Below are 21,293 nucleotides of genomic sequence, written 5' to 3' on the forward strand. Positions count from 1 at the left end.
GGTCAGGTTCACAAGAATTGGGAAAAAACTTTTGTTTCCACTGGATCAACTCCAAACACAAAATAACTTTTTGTTTTAATGCTTTACAACATTATTATTTCAGAACATTATGTGGCTTCACAATAACACAAACATTCATATACTACACCAGATTTACATATTACCGGTGTTGACATCAGCACAAATAACCAATGAAAACATGCAGAATTCCACAAAGCAGGCTGATGGCAGCATGTTAAGAACATCATAAAACACGTTTCATGAAGTTTCATGAAGTTTCAGTGTAGCCCCTGCCCTTCAGTGGGAGTTGCTCTCTGAGCTAGTGTAGGTGTGTTTTAATTATAAAAGATACTTAACCCAGATTCAGAAAATTACTGTGTGATAATATATTAATAACAGTATTATTAATGTGTAAGAAGTAAAATATGGCTTACTGTAACCTGAGGTGTAAGAATGAAAGCTTAAAACGGCTGTTGTGTGCGCATGCGCTGACTCCAGGTCCAGATCCAGCTGTCCGGGCTTTGGCTGCATTGTACTCAACAGCCATTTAGCCCCGCGGTGCTGTTTGTCTGTCTGCCGCTGTCTGTGCTTCTGTTAGTGGGAATATCGCCGACGTGGGAACTCTGGGAATATCACAGTGCTTCACGGAATGCCTGGAACTAGCTGTCCCCCCGGCCAGCGCGGAGAAGCGCCCGTTAAACGTCGCCGTTCGCAGCCGCTCTCCGCTTTTCTCCGGGATGTGACCGTGTGATGGCTGCGGTCCAGTGAGCTGGGAGCACGTTGACTGGTCCGCCTGTTTGCCCAGCAGCTTTCGGAGCTTGTCCTCATCGTTTCACCGGGATTTATCGCAACCTATGGAGTGTACATGAATATTGGTCGGACAGGGATTCCAATCGGGGTAAGTGGGGGCCTCGGAGGGGCACCCTGTCTGGGTTTTGGATCCACTTCTTTAAAACGCGGGATAGCCTGCTAGCTATCCTGGGGGTTAGCTCAGGAGGCTAACTGCCGTCTTTGTCTGGAGAGACCGGGAAGCATGCGTCCATCATCGGACACGTCCTCGCCTGACCCTCGCCTTTACCCAGCAGCAAAAATTAAAACCTCCGTATTAATCCAGACATATTTGCGGATATATTTAACGGTTTGCGTCGCGGTCACGGGGTAAACTGTTCGCGGTGAGCTGCCTGTGATGCACAGAGCTTTTGAAGCATCGCTGTGATGTTTTTGAGCTTCTGCAGTATTTCATTATCTCCTGATGAGTGATTTAGATCAGAGCTCTGGTGTCCTGTCAGACACTGTAGCCTGCTGCTTAATAAAAGCTGCCCCGTCAATGAGAAAACACCACCCGACGAGAGGTGGTGTTCAACGGTTGTCCGATAATGGATCGCGGGGAGGCTGAAAGCGCCGCATCGGTAATTGTGTCCACCAGGCGACCAATAGGACGTCAGGTTACCCGTTACACGCACTGAGTGTGTCCTGCGTGCTGTCGGTGTGGCTGGGTCCAGCTTCAGTGGCTGCTGTGAGGGCTGCGGACCGTCATGATTGTTTTAAAGTTCAGCAGAGAAGGCTAAATTCTACCTGGCTGGGCTGAAAGTAGCCTGCGTCCGATAATGGATCTCGCTAGCATTGCAGCGGGCCACGGTGGGCCTCGGATTAGCTAGTTAAGCTGTGCTCGGTACCTGCGTGTTAATCGGTGCTGGAGGTGAAGCCCTGATGCCCCAGAGTGTGGCTGGTGACAGTTTCAGGGCTTTAAAGCCGCTGTGGGGCGGTGTTAGCTTTGTGCTAGCATGCAGCGAACTGAGCTCCCGATAAACCCAGCTAACATGAGCTAGCACCAGTTAGCTCAGGTGGCTCCGGGTTTAGTTCTAGCACGCATATCCTTCTTTTACCCAGCTTCACACACCCAGAACCGTACGACTTGCTGCCCCAAAGACACACACATGCAAATGTGCAGGAGGTCCTAGCGAAGGCGATGTTTGAAAGCTAGCCACATGATGTAAATACCCCCTCAGATGGATTTCCTGGATCTGCTTTGTTTGTCACTGTGATGCACAGTTCCTAGAAAAGTTGTAGTTGGCATGAGTGAATTAAACCTCCAGCTGCAGCACGATAAATGTCACATTATTGTGGCTGTGTAACATTAGACGGTGACTGCAGGCCTATAAATGTACTGTATGTGGGCTAACCTGCTGGACTGAACTCACTGTAGTGCTCTAATCTCGCTCTGAAGCAACACCTGCATGTGTGGAGACACACAAAAGGGCACAGCAGGCATTGCATCGTTATCTTTGTAGTAAGTACACTGACACTAATGGGAGGTGTGTTAATCTGATGGGGAAATCAATAGATTAGGAGGTCGTGGCTTCTAATCTATTGATGTGTGTTCACAGGCGTGAATTCGCCACCTTTGTTTTTGTGTCCTTAACACGAGTTTAACATGTGCTGATTCCTGTCCGTGTCCATGAAAGGAGCAACTTCCAAAAGTGTGAATCTGGAATTTATTCAACTCGTGGTGACTTTGGTTTAAAATTTAAAACACAGTCCGTACTGAGAAATTGTTCTCTGGGATTTCTGAAGGTCTTGCAAAGTTCTTCTTTGGACATTAGCTGCTTTTTCACTTCACTCTTTTTAAATCCAGTCCTTGTACCTGACCATTTTCAGAGTCGTGCTTTTTTGTTGTTATTGTTTTTTTGTTTTTGTTTTTTTGAGCGTTTCTACTCTGAATCATTCAAGCATAAAAGGGCTGGAAGGGTGAATCAGTGTTTTTTGTGTGTGTGTGTGTGTGTGTGTGTGTGTGTGTGTGTGTGTGTGTGTGTGTGTGTGTGTGTGAATAAGATGCCTGAGCAAAGATAACTCAGATGTTTTAAGTTACAAATTAAAGCTCTTTGTTATGACGAAGATACCAGTTTGTCATATAATGGCATTTATGAAAACTTTGCACATCTCAGCGTGGTGTGCGGTGTTTCCTTAGGAATCGTAAATGGACTGATTCTTGTAGAGCACTTTTCTACTCTCCTGGAGTTATTCAAAGCGCTCGATACAACATGTCACATTCTCCCAGTCACACCCATTCTCACAAGAACTTTCTCTATACTTAGTGCTGTCTAACTACACACACACACACACACACACACACACACACACACACACACACACACACACACACTCATACTCCGATGGATGCATCAGACACAACTTGGGGTCAGTATCTTGCCCAAGGATACTTGACATGCAGACTGGAGGAGCCGAGGATTGAACCACCAACCTTCCGATCAGTAGGTGATCAGAAGGTTGAGCTACAGCCACCGCTGTGAATGAATGTGAGAAAACTGGATAAGTGGAAGCAAAAAAACGTTTTTTAAAAACTCTTGTTCTTAAGAAAGAGAGGCAGATCCAGCAAAGACCTGGTGCAGGCCCTGAGAGGTGCATCTGGACCTTCAGCTGATCATCTACTGCTCACTGAAGCTTCATCAGAAATGGTCTCAGTAGCAGGACGGCTCTCAGGAAGCCATTCTTAAAGAAGTAAAGCAGGAGGCAAGGCTGAGGTACGAAAGTTACACAAGAACTGGACTGAAAATGGGTCTGATGGAGCGAAAGATACAAATCATGGTCCGTATGTACGGAGGTGGTCAGGAGAGAGGTCCGACAGTGAGCCTGCAGCCGTGTGTGAAACACGGTGGAGGCTCTGTCGTGGTTCGGCCTGCTGTTCAGCCGGTGCCGTTTGTGACCGTAGAAAAGTACCGTCAGAGTTTGATCCACCCCGCAGTAACATCTGGGAACATCTGATCAGCAGCTGCTTCATTTTCAGCACGATAATGATCCCAGACACACTGCCAGTGCAGCGAAAGCACACCTGGACAAAACACACACAGTGGAAGTCCATGGTGGTTAGGTGTTAGGTGGTTAGGCAGGCATCTTCCATTACTAGGTTTACCCTGGGGCTTCCTCATGCCCAGCTGGAATGCCTTACCCCGGAGTTGAGAGCCTCAACTGGCTCCCATCAATATGGAGGAGTAGCAGCTGCTTGAGAATAACCAAACTCCTCACCCTATGCTAACACGTTGGAGGAAGCTGATTTCCACTGCTTGCATCCGAGGTCTCGTTTTGCTTTTTGAAATGACTAGCATGGCCAGTGCTGACTAGTGATCATAGTGACAACTAGCAAACTAGTCCCACACATTTGATTAGTTCAAAATCAAACCAACTTTTTCTCGATGCAAAGTCTCTCTCTCTCTCTCTCTCTCTCTCTCTCTCTCTCTCTCTCTCGTCTAAAAATCTGTTTTCTTCATTATTCGCTCGTTGTTTACAGGCTGTCGGCGGCTGTTTTTATCCCTTTTACTCACTTCTGAAAAGAAAACCTAATTTCTGCCGTTCAACAGGCTTCTGAACAAATGTAAACTTTTTAAAATTAAGCAAAATGCAAAACGCTGTGTCTCTAATAAAACCGCTGTAACTTCAGAGGTAATGTTCATGTGTTGATTAATGGTTTTCTTTCGTTTTTCATGTACTGCAGAATACTTTTATAAAATCCCAGAACAGGAAAATCTCCTTCATGTTTTTCTGTGTTTTATCTTCAGCTGCTTTGACACAAAGGCCTCACTGTGACGCTCACATCTTTGATAAAGTCTGGAAAGTGTCAGCTTCCTTTTTATAGATACAAAAATATATAAATGTACTGATCTGAATTATAATATTTCTGACTGTCTGAGGAAAAATTTCCCAGATTTAAATCGAATCGAATTGAATCAAATCGTGGATCGAATCGATTCTAGAAATGAGTGACGATACCCAGCCCTAGCACCCTATGCATATAAATATCCTGCAAAAATGTCTATGCCTATGCCCTATTGGAAACCCCCATTGAATTCATTGTCGAGGCAAATTAAATAATATCTTATTTAAAGCATTAAATTGTATATATGTACTACAATAACGGTTGTTTTGCAAGTTTTTCCTGGTTAAAAGTGAGATTTCAGTGTGCGATGATGCACAGCTGGCCCACAGCGAGTGGCTTTTCCCACTGTGTTTGTTCACAGCCAAAGTCCTGATTTATACAAAATCACCGTTGACGTAAGTCAAAGCCGTCAGGTAGAAATTTGTAAGCCGTGTGTGGCTAAAGTTATCTAGGGAGAAAAACCCTTAGACCACAGCATGAAAGTGGGAGTTTTATTGTTTTTTCAGTGTGTATTTAACATGCAGACCTATTCTAGTAACCCCTGTCCTCATTGGTTATCTCGAGCAGGGCAGTTACTGCTCTGTTGCTACTCTCAGACCTGATAAGCTGATGCTTCACAGTAAACAAGGACCCAAAACATGCTGAGAAAGCAACCAAAGAGCAGCCCAAGAGAAAGAAGGGCAGTAGTGTTAAATGTCTGAGTCGATCAGCGGACTTCAGGCCGGCTCGGCATCCAAACAGAAGACGCCACCGTGGACAGAAAGACCCAGAAACGGGCAGCAGCTGAGGCGCCTGCAGTAAAGGTCTGTCTCTCAGGGAGGAAGCATGTCGAGTATGAAGTGTATTTTCTCACTGAAGCCACTTTTCGCTGTAATGTTTGAACATGTTAACGGTTAAACAGGATGCGGGTGTTTCCACTTCTGGCTCTGACAGTTGCATGACAGAGCTCTGCAGGTGAACCGTTCTGTGTTTAGTTTGTTTTCTGGCGGTTGTCGCATCAGGCCCAGGAGGCGCTGCTGCTCACTTCACCCTCATCACCTGAACTGTGACTAAACCGATGAAGGTTTGCACGTGTGGTTCAGAGATGTTTGATTCTTCAAAGTAAGTAAGGAGGAGTCACAAACCCGTCCTGAGTCTAATCTTAGAGACAGTTTGGGTGCATGAAACGTGGTCGTCCGTGTGCAGCATGTCAACAAACAGCCAAACAGAGTCAGCCTTCCAAACTGTCCACAGAAAACAACACAGACACTGAGTAAATAACTGGAAAGCAGGTGGAAAATTGTTGGAAACTACAAGGAAAATTATGAAAGGAACAATAATCAATGACTAATCTAAAAGGACTGGAAACTGTTCAAAATGAGAGGAAATTATGAGAGAAACACAGCAAATGACTCATTAACATCAGAAAGGGAAATGTGAAAAATGATTAATGGACAGAGTTGGAACAAACTGCTGTAAAGCATGGAAACGACGACACGTGAAATTATTAGAAAGAACAAGAAAAATGTAAAAACAGCAGGAGCTGCTGCGGCTCGCCACGGCGCCGCTGTATTAGGACCCATAATGTCAATCGGTAGAAATGAGGCGTGGACAGCAACAGGGCTGGAACCGCGTGGGCTGACCTCTGACCTGTACCGGTGCGCTCACCCTCACGGTCTCGTGTTGGGGATGTTTTGTTTAGCTTGAGGTTGAACCTTTGGCCTCGAGGTGTTTTTAACCACATGGTGTCGTCACGCTGCTCAAAGATGTTTAAGAGCTTCTGTTCCTCAGTTTGAATTTCAGGATTTTGAGTGAACTCTGTCTGTGGCTTCATCTGTCAGTATAAGGTGGATTGTCCCTCACAGGAGCACTTTGTGTTATCGTCATCATCAGTGTCCTCAGCACTGTGTGTCTGCTGTAAGCACCTCAGTGTCTGACCTGTTTTCACTGGCTGTAAATCCCTTTGCTCCACTGCAGCCACGGTTGGGTGTTTGCACCGTGTCTTCACATGAACCGGCTGTTAGCTGCATGGGAGTTTTTCTTCTGTTTATAGCGTCTTCAGACTGCCAGACAGTGTTGCCAACTTAGCGACTTTGTTGCTATATTTAGCGAGTTTTCAGACCCCTTACCGACTTTTTTTCTAAAAAAGCAACTAGCGACAAATCTGGCGACTTTTTCTGGTGTTATTGGAGACTTATTTATGACGACTTTTTGACGTGAAAACGCGGATCGCTCATACTCTCACCAAGCAGCGGTGCTGCCGTGGGCACCTCGCCCGTGCCAAAGCGCTCACAGGCGGAGGATAGTCCTCCCCCAGCTGCAGGAGACGTTCACACCTGTGCGCCCAAACTGCAAATGAATCGCGCATGAGCGAAGCCGCTGCTCCGCACTGACTGTAACGCAGTCAGTTCTTCCTTTACTGTTATGCTGTTTTGTGGATCACAAGGTTTAAAACTACTTATAAACACAGACACACAAAGTAACTCCACCAGAGCGCCAATTTCGGGTCACTTTTGCCGGTCCAAGCCCGGGTAAACAAGCAGGGTTGGAATTGTGACATTAAGAAAAAACAATAATTACTAAAAGAAATTTAATTTGTAGTTCTAAATAAACTCTAAATGCATTTAGGACGTTTTTTACTCACTTTGTCTCTTCCACGATGTTATTTCTCTCTCCAACAGTGTAGGTTACAATTACATTAGCATGACCAATTATGCAAATTAGGCGATGACGTCATTTGGCGACTTTTAGGACCGCCAATAGCGATTTTCCTTACTGAGGAGTTGGCAACACTGCTGCCAGACATTTTTGTTTCTTAAATGCAGAGGAGAGGATAATAAACAGCTGAAGCACTTGTAGATAAATGACGCCTGAATCCTGCTTTAATGGCCGTGTAATCATTAATAATTGTGCAAGGAGGGTTCTATAAGAACATTTAAAGCTCGTAAAGTGGAAAATATCTGGACTAAACTGAGTATCGGGATTAATGTTGAATATGTTGTGACCGATGTCCTCATGGGTGCTGATATCAGTACCGATCAGAGTTGGCTTGTCTTTGTTTTTGGGGTCAAAACGTGCATTTATTTTATTTTTATAAGCCAAATGTAACTTGGCTTGAATAAATGAAACCTTAATTAAAAAATGTTTTACGTCAGTGACAGATTTTGTCGTTTTCTCTTACTGGACGGTCAAACTTGGTGCTGTGTGGTGCAGCATTGATGCGACAGCATGTGAATGCAGAGGCAGAGTTACTGATACCAGTAACTATCTTATAAAGGCAGCTGTTGGCAGAGCACCGGGTCATGATTTATGAGCTGAATCCCCGTCAGTCTGAACACATATGAATGATCACTAAGTCAGTTTTACTTTGCACAATAATGAGTTCACACAATAAAGCACACTGTTCAGCTTTTTGTGTGCTTGTGAAAGTGTCTTGTTAGGACACTTGGATAGGGATGGGTATCGTTTAGGTTTTATCCGGTACCGGTGCCAAACCGGTACTTTTGAAACGGTGCCGGTGCTTAAACGGTGCTCGAACCGGTGCTTAAAGAATGGAGAACACCAACTGTGTCCAAAAATCTCTTATGTTTTTATTTTTAGCAGTCTCTTTTTTTTTTTTCTGCAAAAATGGTAACCTAGTTAGCCTTTTCTGTTGATACAACATACCTCCTTTGGTTGGAACCGATGCTTAAACAATGGAAAACACAAACTTTGTCCTAAAACCTCTCATGTTTAGCTGTTTGTAAAAAGATAACAATGATGGCCTTTTCTGCAGCTATCCGGTTGTTCAGGGATGACACGACGAATCCTACTTACTCAACGTAAATTACACACGAACAACATTAAGCTACTCACGCAGAGAAGAACGGCTGCTGCTGCATCATCATCCTCATCATTTCTGCTACACTGGCAGGGCTAGGGGCCAGGACTCTCCTCTTCGTGTTCTTGGGGGATGTTGCTAACTCCGGGTCGATAACAGGCACCACACCCGCAGTAGATGTGCTCGCTGTGAGGTCTCGCAGCAAGCTGTCATACGGCGCATTTCTCGGCCTTTGCACAGTATCAGCTTAAAGCACTTGTTGCTGCTGAGTTTGCATCTTTTGCTGTGAAGTACAGCCAGACTTTGACCGCTTCGCCTTGGACATTTTTAATCTGTAGCTCTGCTCTAACAGAACGTACGTACCTGGGCCCGCCTACTACGCTTGGAAACGTAAAATGATTGGCTAGAATCCAAAGTGTGTGACATCTCGGGGAAAAAAAGCACCAAAATAAAGCACCGAAATGTGCGCTGCTTTTCGGTCTGGTTACTACCGTTTATGTCAGAACCTACCCATCCCTACACCTGGAGTGTGAATGTCCATGCTCACCTCTGTTCAGTATGTCTTCAGTGGAGACTAGAGCAGGGCGATATGGCCAAAAATATTTGTCACGATATATATTTGAACATTTTTGATAACGATATAACTGACGATATAATTGATGCGAGACAGCATACAACTCCACAACTTCACTAGCACAAAAGAAAAAACCTTCCATTTATTTTCACTTAAACAAGAAGCTGTTTTTTATGTACATTAAAGCTTTATAAAAATGTAACAGTGCAAATGCAAATTCCTTGCTGAAAGTTTAACCAAAAAACATTTCCAGTAGAAATGGGCTGACATATCCTGAGCATAACCATGTATAATATCCACTGAAGTTAAAAAGAGGTGCTTTGCAACATTAAACTGCAGTGTGCCAAATAAAAAAGTCAAATACGTATTTTTTGGACCATAAGGTGCACGGGAATATAAGACACATTAAGCAAAACAAAGCAGTCGGATATATCTGCTGTTTAGTTTCCTGTCTTCATTCATGTTGGAAGTGATAGCAGAGCTGTACGTTTGAATGTTTTCAGAAATCTCTCAGTCAGAACATGCTACATCATGCTTAGGTAACTAGCAAAACTAGCGAGCTAACTTCTGCTAACTTCCTGCTAACTTCTAACTCGTTAAGTGTAATAAATTCTGTTTTCATGGATGCCTGGATGTTAAACTTCATAGTTACACCTGATAAAGCAGCAACGCTGATCATTTTATTAAAGATGGAAGAATTTAGACCGTTTTTAACTCTCAGTGTTCGTTTGACTTTGGGACCTGAATAGGACGGCGTTTTGGACCCAGATTACTCCGCGAAGCTCCTCACTACGGCAGCCGTAATGCTCTGACAATCCATCAAGCAGTGCAGCTTACCAAAGCTGTACTAAAACATTTTAACAGATTTCTGCCCAAATCGGTTAGAGTTTCAATTTTTGAGAAAATTAGAGGATTTTAAGCCTTATAGTGTGGAAAATACGTTATACAGAAGAAAAGAATATATCGTGATATATATCGTTACCACTTATGCTTCAAATTATATCACGATATGGATTTTAGGCCATATCGCCCAGCCCTAGTTTTACCTTTAAATCACAGATAGATGCAAAGTATGCCGGCCGATGTGGGGGCAACGCTAGCTTTCCCAGCCTCGTCTTCCTCCTCCCGCAGTGCTTCACAGAGGATGCCCGGCAGCCTGTTAATCACCGCGGCGTGGATTCAGCCTGTGTGGGACGTGTAGCGTAGAGAGCGACGCCCGGGCCAAGTTTCCGTCAGAACGGCGGGTTTGATTCTGTCCTGCTGCTGGGGAAAAGCCCGGCTGGCGGAGCTCTGTGCTCTGAGAGCCAGAGCTTCTCAGGGTGGATTTTCACAGAAACAGGCTCCTCTTTCTCTCCAGCTGCTGGAGGTCTCGCCACCTGGCCGCCTTTAATTAAGTGTGGCATTGGAGGCAGTTGAGCAGAAAGTCTGATCTGAGAGGAGCCCCGCGGTATGAATGCCAGCAGCTAATCCACTCAGTCATTTTTGCACAGGCAGATTAGGAGTCTGTGCGAAAAATGGTGTTTGCTGCCTTTGGAGGTGCAGCGTAGGTAACGTCACAGCTTTTTAATGTGTAGTTTGATTGTTTTTTTTTTGTTTTCATCAGTAAAAACAATCAGCCGTAGCAGGAGAACAGATGGTTTAGCCTTTTCAGGGTCTCTGTAGATCTGACAGGAACCTTTCTGTCTCCAGAAACGTCTTTCAGTTACTCCTGGGTGATTCCTCGCCATTCCCAGGCCTCCAGAGAGCCCCACGCCCAGCCAGGACCCCCGATAGGCCTCCAAAGCAGGGCTTTCCTAGCTTTATTAATCAGGTTTACACTCAAACAAACGAGAGAACACGTCAGAAATGAGAGGGTAGTTAAGTAACAATGAGCTGAGAATGACAGCCCAGTGAGCATCAAGGACAAACCCCAGAGGTCAGATATTTATTTATCCACAGGTCATCACGTGTAAAATATATTTCATTATATTCTGCTTTTGAGCCATGCTTCTGTTTGCTGCAGTGTGTTTTCATTTGCTCTCCTTACACAAACTCGCTGAACCACTTGTCATCCCACATCCCCACGATGTTATCGCAGTACTTCAGTCACGATGTGACATTGTTAACATAATGTAAAATGTTAGAATGGTGAATGTTGCATTAACATATGTTGAGATTTATCACTTTTTTCCAACATCAAGTTACGTCCTCAAAGCTAAACATGGTTAGCATCTGTTTTATTCCATAACAGAAGTTTATCTCGGTGGTTTTGGTTTTTTGTCGTCAGTCAGCGATTGGAAGAGGCCACGTTTGTGATATTACAGCAGTTAACTGCTGAATCAGTGAACATCACATGTCTCTTGTTGTCTACATGCACAGGAAGTCACATTTAACTCTTCCTGTTCTCCAGGAATACAACCGGGATACAACCAGCTGCCGAGCCGAGTCGCCTTGAGTTGTGCTCGGTGACAGAGCCTCGTGTCCGCACGCTGACCGTCTGTCTGCAGATGGTTCCCGTCTATCAGGCGACCTGTGCAATCCAAGTGAGTGTGATTCATCAACGATTCATCGAGTAATTCCAATTATTTGATTATAAAAAATTCTCTTTGCGTTTAAGCCGTTTTATTAAAACGAGCGTTTCTCCCACATCTGCTAAAAGCAGACCTGCAGTAGAAACGTTTTTATGAAACACTGAGAACACAACAGCAGCAGGGACGATGGCGCTGGCACAGTTTAACGTGGGGGCGGAGACTGTTTACACACCACGTACTGTCACGCTGCGTTGAGGCTGAGTGAAAGAAAACAGCAGCGCGGTGGCTGTGATCACCATTAAAACCTTTACTGTGGAAACGTGAAAGCTTGTAAGTTTAAGCTTGATGAAGGCTGACGGCAGGCTGCTATTTTACAGAGAGGCAAACAGGGGTGAGTCTAAAGGGGGGCGTGGGGTGCCCGGCTGCTGTAACAGCAGCATGAAAACTTCGCTAACGTCAGAAAGCCTGCCAAGAAGACGGTACAGGTCCGTTTTTATGCCGTAGTTTTGACTGCATATTTGTTTTATTTTATTTGACCTTTGACTCTACTTGACATTATTTATATATTTTTGCATTTAAGAAAATGTTTTTAATATGGTGCATAAATACATCCAAAGGTTTAGTAGTTGTTCTGACAGATAAAACGTGGTTTTGGGTGTTTATTATTGTTTATTAATAAGACAAAAGCATTTCTCTTCCAGTTAAGTGACGGGGTAATCGATGGCTGAATGTTTGTCCAACTGACACTCTGTTTCTGTTTTATAGTAATATGTGACATTTGCAAAATAATCACTTGGTAAAGGTTTGAACTGAGTCATGGATGGAGGAGCGTCTGATGGCTCAGCTTGGTGTTGCTGGTGTGTTTTCTCAGAGCAGTTGAATCATTAGCAGCAGGATTATGTCTACAGCTCCTGTCTGTCCATCTGCCTCCTCGTCTCCTCGGTTAGTGTGCTTCGTAGCACTGCTGCCAGACGGGTTAAAGGTTAACCAGTGTGTACAGTAGAGTCACAGAAGTATGAATCCCAGGAGTTTCTCTAAATGCTGCGGTTAGATTTTGAACTAAACGTGAGCTCCGTTCTGTACGGCCGTCCACAAAAACCTCAGACACATCCATCACTCTGGTTTTTGTTGGGTTCTTATCCTCGTGGATGAGTTTTGAATCAGATCTTTGTGAACTTGTGGAAATCCCAGTCAGGCCTTAATCTGGATGAATTTCACAACGACGTGTTTGTTTTGGTGTTTGGTGGGTGGAAACGCTGCTTTGAAGGGTGGATGTTTCTCTGTTGTGCTCTTGCAGGTGGGGGCAGGTGTGGCGATAATAAGACGAGATTTCCTGAATGCAGGTAGCAGTCACTGTGCCTGCAAAAGGAAGGTTTTATCACAGTGTTTATCAGGAGATACTGTGATGTTCATAGTATGTGGTGGTATTATTATTATTATTATTATTATTATTAGAATAAATAACATTTTAATGCCTTCATGGAAAATCTACTGTTGGGCCTTTTTACAAATAATTATTAAGAATAATGAAACACGCGTCACAGAGTCAGGACTGAATCTCATGCGGCTCTGAAACGAACTGCATTTGGACAATTTAGTGTGCAGGTAAAAACACCTGTGAGCAACAGGTGAGACATGCAGTTAAACTCAGAGCATCCTCAGGTGAAGCTCACCTGAGAGAAGCAAGGTGGAGCTCGTCTCGTTCCTCTTCATGATGCTGCACGATTTAAGCAGAAGCTGCTTAAACACTCTGGAGTTCACCTCTTTGCGTCTGTGTGGAGGCTGGTGGTGAGGAGGGGCTTTGATAATTGGACGCTTCATCTCAAGAATCATCTGCACGTTTTGAATGTTCAAATGTGGTTTTCTTTAAATTATTAATTTAAATGATCTGTAAGTTTGGAACACACTGATTTAAAAACAGAAGAGTTCCCATTAACAGTTTTTTGCCTGCAGCTGTTAATTTTTCCTCAATAACTGTATAATAAGATTAACCTTTGTAAAGACTGCTTGCCCTGCAGCATCCTGTAGGATCACTGCAGAAGCTGTTTAACGATCTTTAACCTTTCGAGGCTGCACGCAGGGCGACGGTGCGCAGGCTGCGGTGCAAAAACAAGGCGGAGCAGACCCACAGCTGTGAAGCTGTTTGTACAGTTTGTTTCTTGAACAATGGTGTAATTGGACAGGATGAGTATTAATCAACAGGCTTCAGGAGTACCAGGGAAACAGTCCGCTCTGCTGGACTTATTTTCCTGGGTCGTCTGCAGTGTGCCGCCCTCCTTCCTCCTGCGGGAACGACTTCCTGTTTTCGTACGGTACGGTATCGTGGGCGTTCACGTCACAGACATTTCAGTGAGCGCTTCAGCCCGCCTCCTCTCCACATATGGACTGATCAGACATACGCCTTAATTAGCCTCAGTGTGGAGTTGGTGGGGCTTTAGGATGTTAACATTGCACCGCCTCCTCCCCACATCTGCTCCCGCTGCTTTGCATTGTCAGAAGGTCAGGGGTCAACGAGCTCCTGTCCTGTGATCAGTGGCCTGAAGGAGGCTTTAGAGCAGGAGGTGTGCATGTTCTCCCTCAGCGCACCGTTATCCTGACGAGTAGTCGTCTTTGTGAAGTAACAGAACTGACAGCAAGCAGGAAGTCGCAGCCTGCAGTGGTGCTGAGATGCTCTGTGGACCAAAGATGAACCTGAGACTCCGATCCTGAATAAAACATTTCGTTTTAGTTCATGTTTTCAGCTACATCTCTTCCATGGATATTCTGAAAGTGATCAAACCATTAAGCTTAATTCTTGCACCTTTTTTCCCTCGTTGTGAATCGGGTGCACCTCCTTATTGTGTGATCTTGCTAAGCCGGGGCGTTGTCCTCGCTGTCACTCAGGGCCTTTGTTTCACAACCTCGTGATTCCCACCAACCAGCGAGCGTGCAGACGGGTTCAGGCTTTTTGTGCTGGTGTAAATCGCTGTGAAACCGCAGACAGACTTGACATCTGACGGTTTGGTTTACGACTGAATTTCTTCCTAACATGTGCCTTTGTTCCCCCGCCTGAACAGTAAAACTGGGATGAGCAACTCAAAATGTAAAGTTGTTCTCTTCCTGGCCTTCGATCATAGTCATCAAGTTAAAAATAACTTCTGAACTCTGTCTCAGGAGGCGGGGCTAAGCTAATCTAACCTGCTCTTTTCTGGTTTGTCTCACCTGTCCTTCCTGCAGGAGGCGATGCGGGGAGCCGGGTGGAGGCGTGGGGTCCGGCCCTGAGGAGGCGTCCTGCGGCTGGGAGGAGCGTGGCCCTCCTGCAGCCCTCCTGTGGCGCTCCGGGACGCTCCTACTAAGATGTCCCTCAGCAGCGGCCCTGCAGGCGGGAAAGGTGTGGACTCCAACGCGGTGGACACGTACGACAGCGGTGATGAGTGGGATATCGGTGTTGGCAATCTGATCATTGACCTGGACGCCGACTTAGAGAAGGACAAGCTAGAGATGTCGAGCAGCAAGGAGGGAGGGGGCATGGCGGCCCCTCCCAGCGCCGTGGCAGCTTTACCTGACAATATAAAGTTTGTTAGCCCTGCGTCCGCCACGGCGGGCAAAGAGAGCAAATCCAAATCCAAGCGCAGTAAAAACTCTAAGGAGAGCGTGAAGACGCCGCACTCAGACGGAGCTAAAAAAGAGGTTCAGGGCCGGGTCCCCGGGGACCTGCCGCCCCAGAACGCCAACTCTGCCCCGAGCAAGGGGACGGACAAGTCGAGTAAGCCCTCCCGCATCCTCCCTGTGGTGAAAAAGGACAAGGACGGGGTGTCTGGGAAAAGCAAGAAGGAGAAAATGGAGGCGGGAGCGGCGAACGCTGAGAAAGAGTCCTCGGTGCTGCCGTTAGGAGCACCTCGAGGCGGACCCTTTGAGGGCCAACAGGCCCCCGAGCTCGCTACGGCCGAGCAGCTCGGGAACACGCCGCTGGACTCAGCCAGGATAGGCCAGGTTGTGACGACGGAGCAGGAAGAGGTGGATGGGGGCGACTGCCGAAATCTGAAGAAAGCGATGGGTGGGGAAAAGGTAAGAGGAATAAAGCTGATGCCTGAACAAATGAAAATAATCGTGTCTCCTTGTTGTTGATGGAGCCCGCATGCTGCACACTGAACATGATGTATGTGAGCGTCGTTTTCGGCGTGCTCCTCGTGGTCAAAGGATCTAAATGTGCTCGCTTTTAGCTCTGAACAAAGAACCAAAGCAAACCAAGCGCTCGTCACTGCCGACCCGGTCGGCCGTGGACAAGCTAAAAGTGGCTCCGTGTGAACCTGAGCTAAATTAAACTTGGTCTAATCTAACCCAGTTTCTGTTTTTAGATAATCCCACTGTTAAAGCTTCTGCACTAAGACCCGTGTCGTCATTAACAAAGGAGTCTTTGGACCTCTCTGTTCTACCACTGATCATTTCACTGCACTGGCAGGTGTGTTTTTCAGGGCTGATTTCAGGTAAACACACTTCTCCTTCACAGCTAGCTGGACTGTTCGTCAGAGGTTAAACCGACTCTTTTAAGAATAACTTCAGAAAGCTTCAGCTTTGGGGTTTGTGTGGTTCCTTAAAAAGCCTTAAATTCATCCATTTATTGGAGTTAGTGTGGGGAGTAAACTGAGCCTGCTAATTCAAGATTAAACTGCGATTAAAGGTTAAAGTTGCAGTGGATTGAAGTCCTGAGTGAGCTGTTAATTCAAGATTAGATTGTTTAAGTTTCAAAATAGAACAAACGAAACAGACTAAACTGTCAATTCCACTTAGAAACAAAATATTAATTCTAAAAATAAATCTTAGTTTGTTTTACAGAAGAACAGACAAAACTAACTTTTGTCAGTATCAAATAAACTGAGAACTAAAAGGAAATTCTCAATCTCTCCTTGTTGTATAGCTGAGCTTTTCAAACAGTTTTAACAGTTACTTTAGTCTGACAAAAGCCGAATGACGAATTAGCGCTTCCAGTCAGAGACTGAGGCTACGTCCACACGTACACGGGTATTTTTGAAAACGGAGATTTTCAGTTTTCGTTTTAAAAAATAATCCCGTCCACACATAAAGGCAGAAATGAAGGAAAACGCTGCTATGAACATGCCAAAGCAGCAGGTGGCGCTAGATTCCTAACCGTGCAGAAATGTTGGCCAATCAGAAGTCTAGAAGCCTCGGTGGGAAAAAGTAAACAAAGCTGGGGCATAGAAGCAGAACCGAGTCGTATGTGTGGAGGGACAGTAACTGTGTGTATATGTAAGCATTTAAACACTGCAGAGAGTAGAATTAACAGTATTGTAGAAATTCATTTCACCGAAACAATAACGTGGCGCACAGTGTGACGCATGCACCAGTTTATTGTATTTCCAGACTTGCTTTCAGCACAATTTACAGTGCAGCTACTCTGTTTTTTGTCAGACTTGAAATAGCCGAAATACCTTCACACTACGGAACTTCTATGGCTCTTCCGTTTGACAATCTCTCCGGCGTTGGAACCATCATCTGTTTTCTCTTCGGTCACGCTCGGTTGATTTTTCTAGTCGGTACACTCATTTCCTCCATTACCCGCTGGCTGCTTCCCAAACAAACACACGTGCGGCTTGGCACTTGTGCTGCACGTAACAAGTCACGCAACGTGACGCTGCGGCTGTGATTGGTTCGGCTCTGCGCTACTGAATTTGGATTGGCTGACCTTTTTTTTTTTTTTTTTTTTTTTTTTTTTTGAGGACGAGCGGCGAGGTCTATCGCGATAGCTTAATTTCTCTATCGAGTAAAAGTTATATCGCGATACATATCGTTATCGTTCTATCGCCCAGCTCTACCATATACATTTGAAAATTTGTGATAACGATATAACTGACGATATAATTGACACAAGACAAAATACTTTACAACTCCACAACTTTATTAGTGCAAAAAAACACAAACATTCATCCATCTTCTTCCACTTTATCCGGGCCGGGTCGCGGGGGCAGCAGCCTAAGCAGAGAAGCCCACACCTCCCTCTCCCCAGCCACCTCCTCCAGCTTATCCGCAGGAACACCAAGGCGAGATATACAGGGAGTGCAGAATTATTAGGCAAGTTGTATTTTTGAGGAATAATGTTATTATTGAACAACAACCATGTTCTCAATGAACCCAAAAAACTCATTAATATCAAAGCTGAATGTTTTTGGAAGTAGTTCTTAGTTTGTTTTTAGTTTCAGCTATTTTAGGGGGATATCTGTGTGTGCAGGTGACTATTACTGTGCATAATTATTAGGCAACTTATCAAAAACAAATATATACCCATTTCAATGATTTATTTTTACCAGTGACACCAATATAACATCTCCACATTCACAAATATACATTTCTGACATTCAAAAACAAAAACAAATCAGCGACCAATATAGCACCTTTCTTTGCAAGGACACTCAAAAGCCTGCCATCCATGGATTCTGTCAGTGTTTTGATCTGTTCACCATCAACATTGCGTGCAGCAGCAACCACAGCCTCCCAGACACTGTTCAGAGAGGTGTACTGTTTTCCCTCCTTTAAATCTCACATTTGATGATGGACCACAGGTTCTCAATGGGGTTCAGATCAGGTGAACAAGGAGGCCATGTCATTAGTTTTTCTTCTTTTATACCCTTTCTTGCAGCCACGCTGTGGAGTACTTGGACGCGTGTGATGGAGCATTGTCCTGCATGAAAATCATGTTTTTCTTGAAGGATGCAGACTTCTTCCTGTACCACTGCTTGAAGAAGGTGTCTTCCAGAAACTGGCAGTAGGACTGGGAGTTGAGCTTGACTCCATCCTCAACCCGAAAAGGCCCCACAAGCTCATCTTTGATGATACCAGCCCAAACCAGTACTCCACCTCCACCTTGCTGGCGTCTGAGTGGGACTGGAGCTCTCTGCCCTTTACCAATCCAGCCACGGGCCCATCCATCTGGCCCATCAAGACTCACTCTCATTTCATCAGTCCATAAAACCTTAGAAAAACCAGTCTTGAGATATTTCTTGGCCCAGTCTTGACGTTTCAGCTTGTGTGTCTTGTTCAGTGGTGGTCGTCTTTCAGCCTTTCTTACCTTGGCCATGTCTCTGAGTATTGCACACCTTGTGCTTTTGGGCACTCCAGTGATGTTGCAGCTCTGAAATATGGCCAAACTGGTGGCAAGTGGCATCTTGGCAGCTGCACGCTTGACTTTTCTCAGTTCATGGGCAGTTATTTTGCGCCTTGGTTTTTCCACACGCTTCTTGCGACCCTGTTGACTATTTTGAATGAAACGCTTGATTGTTCGATGATCACGCTTCAGAAGCTTTGCAATTTTGAGACTGCTGCATCCCTCTGCAAGATATCTCACTGTTTTTGACTTTTCTGAGCCTGTCAAGTCCTTCTTTTGACCCATTTTGCCAAAGGAAAGGACGTTGCCTAATAATTATGCACTCCCTGTAATCTCTCCAGCTTTTGGTCACTACCCACAGCTCGTGGCCATAGGTGAGGGTAGGGACGTAGATCGACCGATAAACTGAGAGCTTCGCTTTTACACTCAGCTCCCTCTTCACCACGACGGACCGGTGCAGCGTCCGCATCACTGCAGCCGCTGCACCAATCCGTCTGTCAACCTTCAGCTCCCTTCTCCCAAAAAAAACTCCATCAGTGTATTTTCACTTAAACAAGCAGCTGTTTTTTATGTGCATTAAAATTATATAAACATGTAACAGTGCAAATGCAATTCCTTGCTGGCAGTTTAACCAAAAGGCATTTCCAGTGGAAACTGGCCGACATCCTCAGCACAACCATGTAGAATGAATAACGACGGCCCGCTAGCATGCGCTACCAAAAATAGTGCTTTGTTGTGTATCTGACGGACGAAAGCTGAACCAGTTCCAGTGAAGCTGCAGCATTTTTACAAACCAGTTCTGGTTCATCTGTTTCACTCAACAATCCGCTTTCACTCTTCTCGTTCTGCGTCGCCGCCGTGCTTTTTCCGCCATGTGCGTATGAAAACAAAAGCACTGCACATGCGCGTTTTTACCCATATTCTATCGCCATGTTTCATTTTCTTATCGTTGCCCAACGTTACACCGGTGTTACCGTGAGCGGTATGATATGGCGCAGCACTAGTCCAGACCCTAAAGCCTGATTCCTGTTAAACTCAGTTTTATTTGTATGGCTCCAGATCACAACAGCAGACGTCTCAAGGCGGTTTATGCTGTCAGGTGACAATAAAACAGAGAAACCTTTGAGCAAACGCTCCTCGTCTTCACTCCTCAGGCTAGCGCTTTGTCAACCCACCGGCCAGCGGAGTGGCCCGAGGTTCTGTCGGGTCCCTCGTCAGCCCTCTGCCTCCGTCTGAGATCCAGAGAGAGGCTGATCTGCCTGTGGCCTTGAAAGAAATGTGGCTTGTAATAAATACTGCTCCGGCTGAATGAGGAGGAGCAAGGATGGTCTGTGGCCAATAGTGGAGGTGTAACCCCGCCCCCTGTCATTCTGTCTTTGAGAGCTAGTCTGAGGTTTTCCTGCTCCTCAGCGGTTTTCCCTGCATCCAGGCAGCAGCTCTCATTCTTAAAGAAGAGGACTGTGTGGACCGCCCTCATCGTCGGCTCTCAGCACTGTCAAATTTACCTGAAAACCAACGTGTATGTTCCAGGTGGGTCAAGGTGGGACTTTAAAACCATAATTAAAAACTGCTTCCTCTCAGATGGGGATGGCTCTGTGTTTTGGCAGAGAGACGAAGTAAGGCGTGAAGTTTAAATAGACATTTAACCTGCTGTCAGACAGGAAGTGGAGATGTTCTGCACCAGACTTCATTCACAGAAGCTGCAGTTTTACCTCAGAGAGAGACGGTAGATGTTTGAGTGCCGCCTTGATGGGCAGCCAAGGATTGAAGAAGGTCAAAGGTGCTGTTCCCGTCACGGGGAATAAATGATCTTTATTTCTTTAACGTGATAAGTGGTTCTCTTTGTTTTGGCACCAACTAAACATTAGGTTGGATTTCCTTCCAGCTCTCCTGTGGTTGCACTCACGTGTTTGATTTCTCTCTCGTCTTCTCTGTCCTCCGTCCAGATGGAGTCTCCAGTCTCCACCCCAGCTCCTCCCCCTCTCCACCTCCTCGGCTCCGTCCCCAGCAGCGGCGACATCTCGTCTCCCTGCGAGCAGATCATGGTCCGCACGCGCTCGATCGCCGTGAACACCGTTGACGCGGCGCTGGCGACCGAGCCGGAGTGCCTGGGACCCTGTGAGCCGGGAACCAGCGTGAACCTGGAGGGCATCGTGTGGCAGGAGACGGAGGATGGTGAGAAAAGCGTTATCGCAGTAGATGGCTGCGTAGTTTTATTTTACGTGTGTTTATTTGAAGAACAAAATGAGCGCTCATCAGAGGCACTCGCACTACCCCGGCCTGAACATCGTTTCCCATTCTGCTGAAGGAAGAGCCGTGCACACGAACAACGAACCAAACAAGAAGCGAGAGACTCTCGGTTTCTGCAGCAAACCTTTACGAGCTGCGACGGCGAGCGGACACCGCGCTGTCTTCCTGTCAATCCAAATTATTCCAAAAAGAAAGCTTTTCTGCACCTTCACGCCACAAAACTCCCGTTAGATTAGAGAAAAGGTGCTTCATTAATGCTCTGATGTTTCACTGACCTCTCACTGCTGCTGAGCCTCATGCAGCTGCAGTGGTACCAATAACTCAGCCACAAAAATGAAATGATTGTTCCGTCAGTACTTTTTCTTTGCCTTTGGCTGTTGCAGAGAAAA

The 21,293-nt window shown here is 45.6% G+C and overlaps 1 protein-coding gene across 5 annotated transcripts in view; it reads left to right on the top strand.

Moving 5' to 3' along the window:
* Nucleotides 1–498: 498 nt before the first annotated feature.
* Nucleotides 499–21,293, top strand: part of LOC147326848 (zinc finger protein 609-like) — a 30,670-nt gene continuing 9,875 nt past the window's right edge. For 2 of the 5 annotated variants that reach the window (XM_086302209.1, XM_086302206.1), the window contains exons 1-4: nt 499–898; nt 11,435–11,567; nt 14,772–15,602; nt 20,601–20,829. In XM_086302209.1, the coding sequence (XP_086158335.1) occupies nt 14,892–15,602; nt 20,601–20,829 (940 nt within the window). In that variant the 5' untranslated portion in view covers nt 499–898; nt 11,435–11,567; nt 14,772–14,891. Of the gene's footprint in view, nt 899–10,734; nt 10,961–11,434; nt 11,568–14,771; nt 15,603–15,642; nt 16,022–20,600; nt 20,830–21,293 lie in introns of those variants that run through there. The other 3 variants (XM_086302207.1, XM_086302208.1, XM_086302210.1) reach the window with 3 other exon arrangements.

The sequence above is a fragment of the Aulonocara sp. 'chitande type north' Nkhata Bay genome, linkage group LG7 (genome assembly GCF_057382095.1).
Source record: "Aulonocara sp. 'chitande type north' Nkhata Bay isolate Kocher_YH1m ecotype deep benthic linkage group LG7, A_spYH_male_GT1.1, whole genome shotgun sequence".
In the NCBI taxonomy this organism is placed as follows: Eukaryota; Metazoa; Chordata; class Actinopteri; order Cichliformes; family Cichlidae; genus Aulonocara; species Aulonocara sp. 'chitande type north' Nkhata Bay.